Source organism: Poeciliopsis prolifica, unplaced genomic scaffold, assembly GCF_027474105.1.
Source record: "Poeciliopsis prolifica strain line A6 unplaced genomic scaffold, Auburn_PproV2 SCAFFOLD012, whole genome shotgun sequence".
Taxonomy (NCBI): domain Eukaryota; kingdom Metazoa; phylum Chordata; class Actinopteri; order Cyprinodontiformes; family Poeciliidae; genus Poeciliopsis; species Poeciliopsis prolifica.
In genome coordinates this window covers 11,040,482-11,053,201 of record NW_026562387.1, presented here as the reverse complement: position 1 = coordinate 11,053,201, position 12,720 = coordinate 11,040,482, and the positions used below count along the sequence as shown (strand labels likewise).

Sequence of the window (12,720 nt, the reverse complement as noted above, 5' to 3'; positions counted from 1 at the left end):
AATAATCTGTGATTCACAGTTAGTTCTGCCTGTTTTTAAATAGTTTCAAATATATTATTTCCCATAAATATGGAAAAAGAAAATATTGTATCTAAAGTTCTTTGGGGTTTTTTTTTTATTTTCTTTTGTTATTCTCTTTCTTTGTTTGGTGTTTTCTTTGTTTCTTGTTTTGTTTGTTCTTTCTTTCTGTCATTTTTATCACCTTTGAAGAAATGGGTTATTCTGATGTACAGTACATATCATAATAGGTGCTGAGATATTCTGCTTGCAAATGCACCAACAATATACCAACAGCTAAATGAATATTTTAGTAATCAAAGCGGTTTAAACCTGGTTTTCACCATCGACAGTTTTGACATTTTCACCAAAAACTGATGTGATTTCCTTCATCAATGTTCTCTGATTTCAAGGTTGTTGACGTGGCGACCAGCAGGAGCAGACGGAGAACACTTTGCAACACACAGCCTGACTGACAAACAGTTGGTGAGGAAATTTCCCATACGGTTTATCCAGGGTATACAGACGTTGTTCTTTTCTACCCTCCTATTATTTTGGGTTTATTTATATTTGTTGGATAGCAGTCGCTAAAATCTGCTTTGATCTCATCTCAGGACTCTGTATCCCAGAAGTCTGTGGACATTCAGTCCCGCTCTGACGACCAGCACTCCATCGGCAGCGGCGACAGAGCCACGATGGAGAGCCGCCGCCAGAGTCAGCACAGCTCGGCGTCGGCCGTCTTCGAGGACGGCTCGAGAAGCAGGACCTCAACAAGTGAGTCGGCCATTTTCCACAAGTACTAACCTCTCTCTCTCTCTCTCTCTCTCTCTCTCTCTCTCTGTTTCCTTTCCCATCAATTTGTTTCCTGATGCATGTTTCCTGTCGTGTCCTGCAGAGATCCAGGAGCAGCGCTTGTTCTCCGCCCTGCTCATAAAGTGCGTTGTGCAGCTGGAGCTGATCCAGACCATCGATAACATCGTGTTTTTCCCCGCCACCAGTAAGAAGGAGGATGCAGAAAACTTTGCAGCTGCTCAGGTACAGAGTTTTAGTGACACGCATGGCAATGAGGCACAGCATGGTGGAAATATAGGCGAGTAGCTTTATAACCTTTATTTAATTTGAAGCGGGATGCTGGGTGTGCTGCGGACGTCCGAGTGGAGACACAGGACCAGGGGATGTTCCGCTACCTGACCTCGGAGCAGCTCTTCAAGCTGCTGGACTGCCTTCTGGAGTCGCATCGCTTCGCCAAGGCTTTCAACTCCAACAACGAGCAGAGAACGCTGCTGTGGAAAGCAGGTAGGCGGACCAAGGCTGCGTCTGGGACTCTAGGTTGGCGCTGTGGATCTCTAACGAGTTTTTCCTTTGCGCGTATTTGGAGGTTTCAAAGGCAAGTCGAAGCCCAACCTGCTGAAGCAGGAGACCAGCAGCCTGGCGTGTGGGCTGCGCATCCTGTTCCGCATGTACACGGACGAGAGCCGACAGGATGCCTGGGAGGAAGTCCAGAGGCGACTGCTCAAGTGAGGAACTTGTGCTGAGCATTTACCACATTCAGTTTTGCATTGAAACGATTCATCGCAACGAATCGATTGTTAAAATAATCAACTCTTTCAGAAATTGATTAACCATTAACTATAGCTCTGACTCAAAAAAGTCTATATGTTGTAAGAGCAACAGATGAGCCAAAACTGTACAACAAACATACATTTTGCATTTGAAACAACAAAACCTTCTTTCCATTAGATGGGCTGAAAAGTTTTCATTGTATTTGCTTGTGTTTTAGCTCCTTTAAAAAAAAAAAAAAAAAAACGTTTCTTTGCATTTTTCTAGTTAGTCACTTTTATAAAATAAGTTTCGGATGCAGTGTTTTTAGTCACACTTTAGTTATGAGGTATTAATAAAATCTTACGTCATTATTTCAATCCCTGGTGTTTTCCTACTCTGCTAAGATCTGTTCTTCTGGTTAAAATGTGTGTTTGATGTTGAAAAGTGTAAAAAAAAAAAAAAGCCAGCAGGAGCTCTGCTTCATTGTTCTCGTAAAGAAAAGCGTTATAGATCCAAGGGAACCAGAATGCTCCTTGTGATCAGCACTTCTGTGATTGCATCAGCGCTACTTAGAGCCTCGCAGCCATCCTCATCCTGTTTGTCTTTCCCTTCTGACTCATCCTCCTGTTTTGATGCTGATATTGATAGTGATCCAGCGCAGAACACTGGTTTATCTCTCCTGCTTCACTGATTAACTTTGAGAGAGACGAAGATGATATCGGGTAGGAAATTAGTGTAAATGGTGGCCGTGTGTGTGAGTTGGATCAGTTCAGAGTCAAGATGGAGGAGGACGTGGAGATTCAGTCACCAGATACAGATGGAAACTGGAGCAGAAATGAAGAGCCTTTATCATCATCATCATCATCATCCTGCTAGTTCCCTGTTGTGTTAATGTCTGTGAAATGTTTCTGTTTTGTTCAGCGTCTGCAGCGAGGCGGTGGCGTACTTCCTGGCTCTGACCTCAGAAAGCCACAGAGAGGCCTGGACTAACCTGCTGCTGCTCTTCCTCACCAAGGTGCTGAAGATCAGCGACGAAAGGGTAGGAAACCAAAACACATTCTGCATTTCAATAAATGGAGACTTTTAACGATACTGTTGCATTTTTACAAGCTCAACATTGCATGGATCTAGAATATTTTGAGCTAAGTAGCCTATAAGAACATCAACACACAACCTGCACTCTCTTATTTTATAGCAAAATAAGAGAAGCTTTGAGACATTGATACTGTTGGACGACCTAAATGCTGACCTCTGTGTTTTTCTGCCTCCCCCCTGGACAGTTCAAGGCTCATGCGTCCAGATATTACCCCCTCCTGTGTGAGATCATGCAGTTTGACCTGATCCCTGAACTGCGGGCCGTTCTCAGGAAGTTCTACCTGCGCATCGGCCTTGTCTTTAACATTGCACAGCTGCCTGAGCCAGAGCCGGACCCCGAGCCGAGGCGTGCAGAGCCAGAAACGGACATGGAGGTGGGAGAGGAAGCTGGGGAGGAGGCCCAGTGATGCTGCACCCTCGTCCACCCCTCCGCCTACACAAACCAACCCACCGCAGAAGTGTGCGGTTGTGCTGCGCCTCCTCAGGGCCCCCCTCTCACCTCCTCTCCCTCTCTTCCTCCTGTTGTACGACAAACATTTAACCTGATTGGTTGAAGGTTGAAAGCCCCACCCAACACTCTGGACCCTCACAGACGGAGTCGTCCGCTTCATCGTAAAAACAATAATGTCTTGCACCGGGTGTAGCGACGCCTCCACTGGATAAAACTACTGATCAGCAACTGACATGTACCCATAACTCTGATCTACGTCTCAACACGTGTGCTTCTTACTGTATGTTTAAAAAAAAGAAGAATGAATGATTTCAGCTACATGCAAATACTCAGCAACTCTGAAATTAATCTCTCACACATGGCTGACGATCTCTCTGCACTGCGGACGGCTAACATTAGCGTTGGTTAGTCTCTTGGATGAAACTAGTTGTACAGATCTGCCGCTTTGTAAAATAATCTTATGATAATAATAATAACACTAGATTTTGTTTATTTTTCTCCTGGATTTTTTTGCTGTACTTGATCTTCTTTTTGTTCTGTTTTGTTTTTTTGAATGCACTGGAGATCTTACTTTTGTGATAATTTATTTGACTGCATCACCTCCTCCTCTTGATTGTCCAACACGGTATGATTTGTAATTAAACAAGACTGTGGAAAGTGAAGGGTTAAATTATTTCCGTTTTATATGTTCTTAAGATTTTAACAAAAGATGAGGCGACAACTGGGCTTCTGGAGGTGGAAGACAAGGAAGCAAACTGATGCTAGCTGCTTTATGAAGTCTATTCTAATTTCTGTTTTCATGTGAGTTTAGTTATCGCTCTACTGTACAAAAATCAGAAAACTTGACATGGTTTTTTTTTTCTTTTTTTTTTTGGTTTGGGGAAGGATATATGTATAGAGAAAATTACAAATGTTAGCCGTGCTTTAAGTGTAAATTGGATGCATTCCTGCTCATGGATGTAGAAAACTAAATGTATATGATACAGCAATGTAAAGTTTTCTATGTTGCAAACGATTATGTACAACTTTCTGTACGATACATCATCTGGCATTCTAATCAGGTTCTAGGTCAATAAAGTTTTTGAACTTGGTTGATTTGAACGAAGAATCAGTGAGTTTTAACTTTGCCAATAATCAGTCGCATTTCAGGTTTAGTTTAAAAGTACATTTTAATGCATGAATTTAAAAAAAAAAAAAGCAAGATGAATATACATACGTTTTCAGATTGTTTTGCAATTACTATGTAGTTAGACTTTGGTTGCAGTTTTTTTTTTATGTGCAGCTGTGGAAACATTAAGATTGCAGGCCACAATAAATGGAAATTGCCTGTGGAGTCCGACTCATGGTGAACTGGATGATGTGGCGTTTCTGCCAGGGTGAAGAATCCAACCTGCATCCTGAGTTTTTGATTTGTCTCGTTTTTGTTTATTTTCTTGGATCTGAGCCGGGCTTCAGCCAGGTTTCTGTCCTCGGAGACGGATCCTCCACGTTAACGCTGCAGTTCATGCGCTTGTCCGGCTCACGTTTTCTGGGGCTGCACAGTAAAAGAAGTTGAATGTTCAGATTAATAGACTCTGCTCTTTTAATCTTAAAATAATATTTTTTTAAAAATACTGATCTCTTTAGGAAAACCTTTAAAAATGAGAAGTAGATTTTTACTGCCTGGCTTGCTGCTATCTCCACCCTGCAGCTGATGAGCCCAGCAGGCTCCCTGTTTCGCCACCAGCTGCTGAGTGGAACCATGAGCTGCTGTTGGCTGCTATCTCTCTGGCAAAGACACAAAGTGCTAAGCTGACCCTTCAACTGCTGGAGGAGAGTACTGGAGGATGCAGGAAGCAGCTCTTTCTTTATCCCCCCCCCCTGTCTGATGGGAAACTGCTACCAAAATAAATATATCTGAACGGACTTTCTGGTGAAACAGGTAAAAACGTCTTAGGAGAATGGATACTTCATTCTTATGAACACTGGCGATTTCAAGATCTATATGTTATTCATCGCAGATGAAATGAGCGCCAGAATGAGGGAAGTAAGAAAAGTTTCCCCGTCGCTGAGCAGTTGGAAAGATGGAGGTTGTTCAGGTCGGAGCCACTGTGGGTGGTGAAAGCAGAATGCTGCATTCGTTTGTTTTGGCAAAGATTACTATCAAAATTGGCCAGGTGGAAATATTCAAAGATGAATGTGACCAGATTGGTGCAGGTTGGTTCTGAAGACGATCAATGTCTTCATCAGGGAGCCGTCGGAATCAAACTCTAAAACACAAAATGCTGAACCAATCACAACGTTGCTTCAGAATCTGTTCCAATCTGGCAAACATTGCTAATTCACTCCCTCCCCTTGAAATGAAAATTACACTGATGGATAGCATCTTTAACAGCTTCATTTCAAAGCTTGTAGTCATAAGTACTATTCCAAGCCATTGTCATTTTATTCTCAGTTTGCAGAGTTAATCTGTTGCATCTCGTAGAGATGAGAAGCAAGTGTTCGGCTAAAGAGACATATCGAACTGAAAAGGCTCTGGAAAGTTGGTAGTGTGAGGAAATCAAGGCTCAGATTTAATTCTTAATTCTATATATGAAGTTAATTTAGGCATTCAGACTGCAAATATAAGTACCTCTAAGGAAGTTGAAATCCCATGAGTTTTTCTTTTCAGGAAATCCGGGAGCAAGGGAAGGACCCACAGTTAATACTTCGGCAGATTTGACGTTTGCAGATTTGAAAGCCTCGGCTCTGGATCATCTTCTATATGTGAGTAAAACAAATTTGATAAATTTGTAGGAAAAACTTACTACGCATGGTTTTAGGACAGCTGCAAAAGAAGTTAGAAGTTGCAACTTGTCCATACTGCTAATCTACTGCTCTGACGAGCTGCTTTGGTCAAGTTCTTTTATCCATTCAGAGAACAAAAAGCATTACTGTATTTTAACAAGACCGAATTATGCAGGTTTGAATATCTAGTATCCTCTATGTGATCGTACTTCAATGCTTGTGCAGGTGAGGGTTGTGAGCCTCCTCCCTCAGCTGAAGCTCCAGCTGTTTCTGTTCTCTCCTCAGAAACTTTCGGAGGGTTGACAGCTCTCTGATCACTTCCTGTTGACCTGCTGGGGAACACAGTGAATCAGGATTAAAAACATGAGTGTGAAAAGGGATGGTGTGTGATTCCAGTGTGATTTACAAAGATTTGCACCCTTAAACTGTGGGCACATCCTCAAAAGATCCAATAGTATCAGACAAAATGTGGAATTTTTGATTAAATATTTGTATCCAGGTGTTTGCATCAGACTCACCAGGTATTGAAGGCTTCCTCTCAGTAACTGGTTGGATGCTTGGTGCTGATACAATACGCTCCTGGCGAAAAAAAATATTTGTTTATTCGTAAGTTGCGTGCAATAAACTGATGACTTTGACTATATTTGTGTGCACTGCTAACTGACTTACAATTCTTGAAGCAGGTGAGCTCATATCAGATGACGGACTTGGCGAAAGACTTGTTTGCTTCCTCTGCAAAGTTGGGACCGGAGGAGATGGCTCCCTCTGCAAAAACACCTGAAAAAAAACCACACACAGTGCATCTTTGACGATCTGTTTAATAAAACCCCAAACTTCCACGTCTAGTGTTGCTTCTGCCTGAGGATCAAACCTTCACCCCAGTCTCACGTCCCTTATATATTATATATGTATTAAATATAATTGCTACACTTTCCTGGTTGCTAACTCACAGTCCTTGGAGTAAGTGGTCCCACGGCAGATGACGGACTTGTCACAGCATTTGTACGCCTCCTGTGCGACGTTGGGATGGAAGGAGATTCCCGTCTCTGTAAAAATAAAAAAAACAATCAATTTTTAATGAGCTGTGCCAAATCTATCAACAGTTTTCCTTTTTCTGTAAACATCTGGTACCTCATTTTGACGGACTCTCTTGGGTGCATTCAGATTTTTCTGCTCCTTGCTGAGAACCTTCTCGATGTCACGAGTTTCAGCGTGATTGCTCTGTTTGCCTTTGCTCTGCGGCGAGACAGAAAGGTGACTCTCTGACGAATGCAGCGTGAGAACGAAGTTGGTGTGACATTGTGTGAGGCCCTCACCCTCATCTCTTTTTCTCGCCTCTTCTCCTCCTCGTACTGCTGCTGTATGCGGAGCCTCTCCATCGCCAGCTTCTTCTCCTCGTTCTCCTCGGCAATCCGAACACGCTCTCGCTCCTCTGCCTTTTTTCTCTTCCTCTCCTCTATCTGTTGGAATAAATTGACAAGCTGGCGAAATAAACCCTGACGCAGTAACTTTCATAATTAAAGGTTTTCCAGAGGAACATTGCAAAGCTTGCTCCACTAGGCTTTGTGAATGAACTAAGTCCCAGTAAGTATCTAACCTACCTGTTGTCTCAGTTCCTCTGTGTACCTGTCCTGCTGCAGAGGCGACGGATGACTCGACTCTACAACATCAGACAAGACACGAGAACGTGGAAAAAACGGAAAAAACGGAAAAAACAGACAAAACACAAACACGTGGACGGAAGTGATTAAGCAGAGACCTTGCAGAGAAATTGGAGACTCTAATTCTGCTCCCACAGAGGTCATCCTCTTATTATTAAAGCTGCGCATTTGATACAGGTCACCTGGAAACATAGATGCAAAATTAACCAATTAAGAGTTCCACACCTAAATGTTCAGCTACGGCTTATGTGCAATACAAGAAAAGAAGAAAAAGAAAATAGATCTCAGCACATTTTAATTAGATTAAAATTAAGGATCTGAAGATGCACTAAGTTCTGACTTACTATTTTGTAAAGCAAAACGTGCAGAGAGAAAATATTTATTAAAACAAATGATGAATGAATGAATATAATGAACAAAACGCTTTTCAGGTTCCAGTCGACTTACTGACAAGGTTTCCATGTTTGTCTCTAATTGGAGCTCCTCCTCCGCCTTTTCCCCAGGGGTCGTACACCACCAGTTCACCCTCCAGCTGAGCAGCCTCTCTCCTCTTCTTCTCTTTCTCTCTTTTGGTGCATCCTTCTTTTTCTGCAACCTGAACAGAGATGTTCTGTCCCAGTCACCGCTGCGGTACTGTGTAGCAAACACAGGGTTTTTTCTCCTTTTGAGTTACAGTGTTTATTGACCTGTGGCCTTGGTGCCTCTCTGTAGCTCTCGGTGCTCTCGCTCCTCTGGGACGTCTCGCATGTCTCCTTCTGCTGAGCTCCTCCAAACATCCAATCTGAGGAGATAATTCAACTGAAATAACATAACGACAAAAGTCTGATTTTGTGAGTGATATTGCTCCAAAATCAAGATTTGTTTTAATATAAGATGAAAAAAGTGAAAAGTATTAAATATTTCTAAACAGAACCTGCTTTATTAAAAGAGAACAGTCCGGTTTTGTAACAGTAGATAAATGAGCATTTTAAACACAACTTCCTGCATCTTGCAAAACTATTTATACTCCCTGACTTTTTTATGTTTTCACGCTGCAAATAATAACTTGTCTTTTATAAAGATTTTGGTGGTAGATCAACACAAACTAGTGCCAAGTAGTGCATAATAATAATGAGGCAGAAAGAAAAGGACGTATAGTTTTCCAACATTCTTTAAAAATGGAAAAATCTACAATAAAAAAATCTGAAAAGTACGGTGTGCATTTCTCTGACACCTGATATGTCTAATAGAAGTAAAAACCCAGGCAGAGCTACTCCGGCCTTCAGACGCTACAAGGTTATTAAATACTCTGTCTGCATGTAATTTAATCCCAGTATAAAGTCTCCAGTTCTGTGTTGCTGAACTGGAGAGCTCCTTCTGTGGCATCCCAGGTGCACAAAGGAGCGTTATCACAGATCCTTCCTCACAGCAGCTGTTGTGTTAGGATTCATAATCATCACTGCTCCAAACTTGAATGCAGTAAGTGTTTTATCTCCTTGCCTTATTTGTACAGTTTTTTTTTTCATTTCCTCAAAGTGATCTGTTGTTTTTGAACACACCATCTCCATGGTGAAACATGGTGAGGAGGTTCCTCCGCAGGGATGGGGAAAATGGATGGCTCTAAATACAATACCTGAAGAAAACTTGTTAGAGGATGTAAAAGACTTGAGCATTGAAAGCACAGTCTCCTGGCAACAGAACAAAAAAAAGTGTCTATAATTTTTGTTCAACTTTACAACCTATTATTGTGTTGGTCAATCTCATAAAATCTCTATAAAATACGTTGTAAGGTGATAAAATGTGAAAAAAATATCAAGATTGGTGCATAGTTTTGCAGGTTATTATAATTAAAACAGGAAAACTGAACACATTGTCAGTCATCTTATCCTCCAATCAAAGTCACAGTTAGTTTCACTAATCAAACACAACTGAAGCAAATAATTACGCCATTCACAGAACTGGACTGAACACTCAGATGATTATCGGTCCAGATAATCATCTGATTCAGATGTGTTGCGCCATGAACACAACTAAGAGCTGCAGGACTCTGGGCCTCGAGGTCTGGGCTGCAACAATCTATTAGAATATTGAATTCTGTAAAAACTGACTTTAAGGTACCATGACAAACACACCAATCGCACTTACACGACAGCGCATGCATGACTGAATGATGTGACTGTGATACTTTACTCAGATATTGGTTAGAATAACGATCCTGCTTTCTGGGTCCTTCAAACCGGCTTGCGTCACCATTGGAAACTATCTGAGATCCAGGAGGAACAACAGGGACCCTGCAAAACACACACACACGAAAATGTACAACCGGTTCACTTCGGTATTCATTTTACTCTGACATAATGATATAAAGCAACTGCTAGCTACCATGGGACGGCCACCTGCCCTGGCATGCCAGGGAAGGTATTGTAATAATTAAACGGCGGGACCACTTGCACCGCTCCCATCCCACACAGAGGCAACGTGTTCCCTGGCAGCTGATTGAAGTTTGGACTGAAGTTCATCAGAGGATTGTGTCCAAGAGTTCTGGGTTGTGAGCTTTCAAAGAGATTGTCACATTTAGGGACATCCTGTTCCAAGCTCTGGTGCTGATGAGATGCAGCGCCAATCTGCAGTTTGAGAATAATACATCATGATTGCGTAATCGGTCAACCTGAAATGAATGTTTTAGCTTTTTCTATAAATGCAGCTCGTCTACCTCTTTCTCAGGAGTTGTAGCTTCGGCAGCACCAAACTTCAGCACACATTTCTTCTCCCTGATAACAAAAGCTTATTTAGAAACCGTCACATGTTGACACTCAGCCCGAGTTCATTAGGCATCCACTTAACCCTAAAATGCTCACAGACACATTTTAGGGTTAAAATATAAACATTTTGCAACAACTGTTGCAACATAGATACGTTGCAAAAGAATACGCAACATACAAATTATTTTCTTTTTTAGATGGTCTCCTGTGTTTGTTTGAATCCAGTTTTACTAGGAGTGGAGTAGAGGATGAAATTATAACTGTATCATTAATAACCTTTTCTTGTTTTTCTGTTGCTCTGCCATTTGTCTCAGCAGTTCCTGCTTGTACAGCTCCTTCTTCATTTGAATAACGCTCTGTTCCTCAACTGCCCCTGCATTGACAACAACAGATAATCCATCAACAATACATCCATCAATGGATATCCCTTGATGGGGATTATCAACAGTGGATCATACCGATCATTAGTCCAGTTGCGAGCTGTTTCTCCACTTTGTTGGCAGTAGGTGTGGATTTTGCTGTTGTCTTCAGGTTTTGTGGTGTTTGACTAATGCTGCGCAAAGATATACAAATTACGACTTGCTTAAACTCTTGAGCATTTACCGTTTTTTTTTTAAAGAAGTGCTTTATTGGCTACGAAACCTTCTGAAGTGTGTTTTTGATAACAGGATGTCGGAAAAACTAATCTGTGCATTGCAGGAGCAGAAAGTGGTAACCCAGCAACATAAGTCCATGAAGTGGTTACCTTATTATCATAATGATATAAGTTGCTAATTTTTGTATTTTGTCATGCTTTATTTCTTGGACAATGACAATAAAAGGAATTCTGATTTTACTCGAAACTAAAATCTTTTTATCCTCAAGTCGTCAACAGAAGTATGGTTAGGGTTAGGGTAAGATTGCTTACTCTGCCGTCAAGATCCTGTTGCTGCTGTTTTGGTCTCGAATGGCAAGGGCCTCCATTTCCTTTATGTCTCGCAAATCTCTGCCATATGCCCATGCAAAACAGAGTGAATTTAGTCAAGGTACCATGAACCAATCCCTAATGAAACCCTGTTGAAGTTCATAAAAGCTGTACCTCCTCTGTCCATGATCAGGGGTTCCCCATTCCTCTTTGCAGACCTGCTCATTCGTGCTTCTGCGTCGCCTCCTCCGGCGTATGAGGTCACACTCCTCCTCTTCCTCTGTGTTCAGCTCCTCCTCAGAGCTGTACGTCTTTCCCGGCTGATGAATTTCCCATCTCCTTCGCCTCCAGGAGCAGGGACGCCTGATGTCTGGGCTTCTTCTGTAGTCTCCTGCCTCGGTCAGAGTGGCAGCATTTTTCACGGACCTGGGACTCTCCCTCTGATGGGGCGGAGTGCTTGTCTGGATACTTATGAAGGACGGAGCAGAGCCGGGACTACTTATGCTTACAGCATCAGATGCTTGATGTTCTGGCTGAAAATGATAAATTATATGGAAATTAGGTTACATTTCTTAAGGTAGGCACTTAAGGATGTATTTCTCTACTCATACCTTAGAGGTGACCGGATGTGCTCCCTTCTTTGCCCTTCCGTTTTGAACTTGCTCCTGGAGGAAAAGGTTGTATTCTCTCTGCCTCTCTTCTCTCAGTCGTTCCTATGACAAATTGGAAAACAAAAAAAAAAAGTAGCAAAAGCTTAAAAGCTTTCAACATTTTTTTTCCAAGTGAAAACAAGAAAAATGTACAGAACAATCACCCACCTTTACTGATACCTTCTCCTCAATAGGTAAGGAAAGAGCCTGCTGCTCCTCATGCACATGACTCTTACAAACCTTTTTCTGAAGAACAAAACAGTCAGTTCAATCCACAAACACTGAGCAAGAAAGAATAGGAGTTATCTTTCTTGCTACATGATTAGTAGAGAAAATGATGAGACCTTGGCAGCATAATCTTTATACTCCAGCTGCAGCTCCAGCAGCAACTTCTTCTTCTTCTTTTCATAATCTCTTCCCAGAGCAGCTATTCCTGAATCTGGAAAATGCATCTTATGTAGCACCACAGGCTACCATAAAACACTACAATTAATACAGCTTGGACACTTTCAGAGACTTGTATAGTACCTGTGTCAAGATTGTGGGTTATTTCCTGAGCTGCTGACGCGGATGGAGGCATGCTGGAGACTTATTTTATTGCGCAGCGTCAGTCTTTGACTGTATGAGACAAACACAAACCGAGTATTCAGCGCTGCTGCTATGAAGGACATACCTCGGGTTTGTTTGTCTGTTCCTGCGTCATTGTACTCCAGGAATGTCCCGCTGTCGTTTATGCACACAAAGGAAATGAGTATTTCTTCAGAGTAACCAGCTGAAACGAGCGTCTTTAGTTTGAAAGAGTCACTGGTTGCTCCGGGCAACCATGACGCCATGTCCCGACAGACTCTCTGCAGTTACTGGCAAGAAACCGTAAACAAAACAAAAATTAGACTAAAATAAAGTAAAAATTAAA

At 42.0% G+C, this 12,720-nt stretch overlaps 2 protein-coding genes across 4 annotated transcripts in view; one reads left to right on the top strand and one right to left on the bottom strand.

Annotated features, from left to right (window-relative positions):
• arfgef1 (ADP-ribosylation factor guanine nucleotide-exchange factor 1 (brefeldin A-inhibited)) overlaps positions 1 to 4,186 on the top strand; it is a 49,864-nt gene extending 45,678 nt beyond the window's left edge. For both annotated transcript variants that reach the window (XM_055037795.1, XM_055037794.1), the window contains 7 exons: positions 411 to 483; positions 612 to 771; positions 893 to 1,032; positions 1,122 to 1,293; positions 1,376 to 1,514; positions 2,461 to 2,578; positions 2,820 to 4,186. In XM_055037795.1, the coding sequence (XP_054893770.1) occupies positions 411 to 483; positions 612 to 771; positions 893 to 1,032; positions 1,122 to 1,293; positions 1,376 to 1,514; positions 2,461 to 2,578; positions 2,820 to 3,041 (1,024 nt within the window). In that variant the 3' untranslated portion in view covers positions 3,042 to 4,186. The remainder of the gene's footprint in view (positions 1 to 410; positions 484 to 611; positions 772 to 892; positions 1,033 to 1,121; positions 1,294 to 1,375; positions 1,515 to 2,460; positions 2,579 to 2,819) is intronic.
• A 128-nt stretch (positions 4,187 to 4,314) lies between these two features.
• On the bottom strand, positions 4,315 to 12,606 carry LOC129364872 (centrosome and spindle pole-associated protein 1-like). 2 transcript variants are annotated; one of them, XM_055037797.1, is made up of 23 exons: positions 12,336 to 12,606; positions 12,152 to 12,246; positions 11,976 to 12,053; positions 11,769 to 11,870; positions 11,332 to 11,690; positions 11,161 to 11,238; positions 10,712 to 10,806; positions 10,530 to 10,626; positions 10,205 to 10,262; positions 9,874 to 10,115; positions 9,682 to 9,782; positions 8,199 to 8,293; positions 7,960 to 8,107; positions 7,611 to 7,694; positions 7,453 to 7,511; positions 7,168 to 7,311; positions 6,983 to 7,087; positions 6,802 to 6,897; positions 6,521 to 6,628; positions 6,370 to 6,430; positions 6,061 to 6,180; positions 5,697 to 5,824; positions 4,315 to 4,619 (listed from the first exon to the last, which is right to left on the bottom strand). In XM_055037797.1, exons 1-21 carry the CDS (start codon positions 12,385 to 12,387, stop codon positions 6,062 to 6,064), a joined length of 2,376 nt encoding a protein of 791 aa, XP_054893772.1. In that variant the 5' UTR covers positions 12,388 to 12,606; the 3' UTR covers positions 4,315 to 4,619; positions 5,697 to 5,824; position 6,061. The 2 variants fall into 2 exon arrangements, with proteins under 2 accessions (XP_054893772.1, XP_054893771.1); XM_055037796.1 differs by having other exon boundaries at positions 4,316 to 4,619; positions 6,061 to 6,183.
• Positions 12,607 to 12,720: the final 114 nt, after the last annotated feature.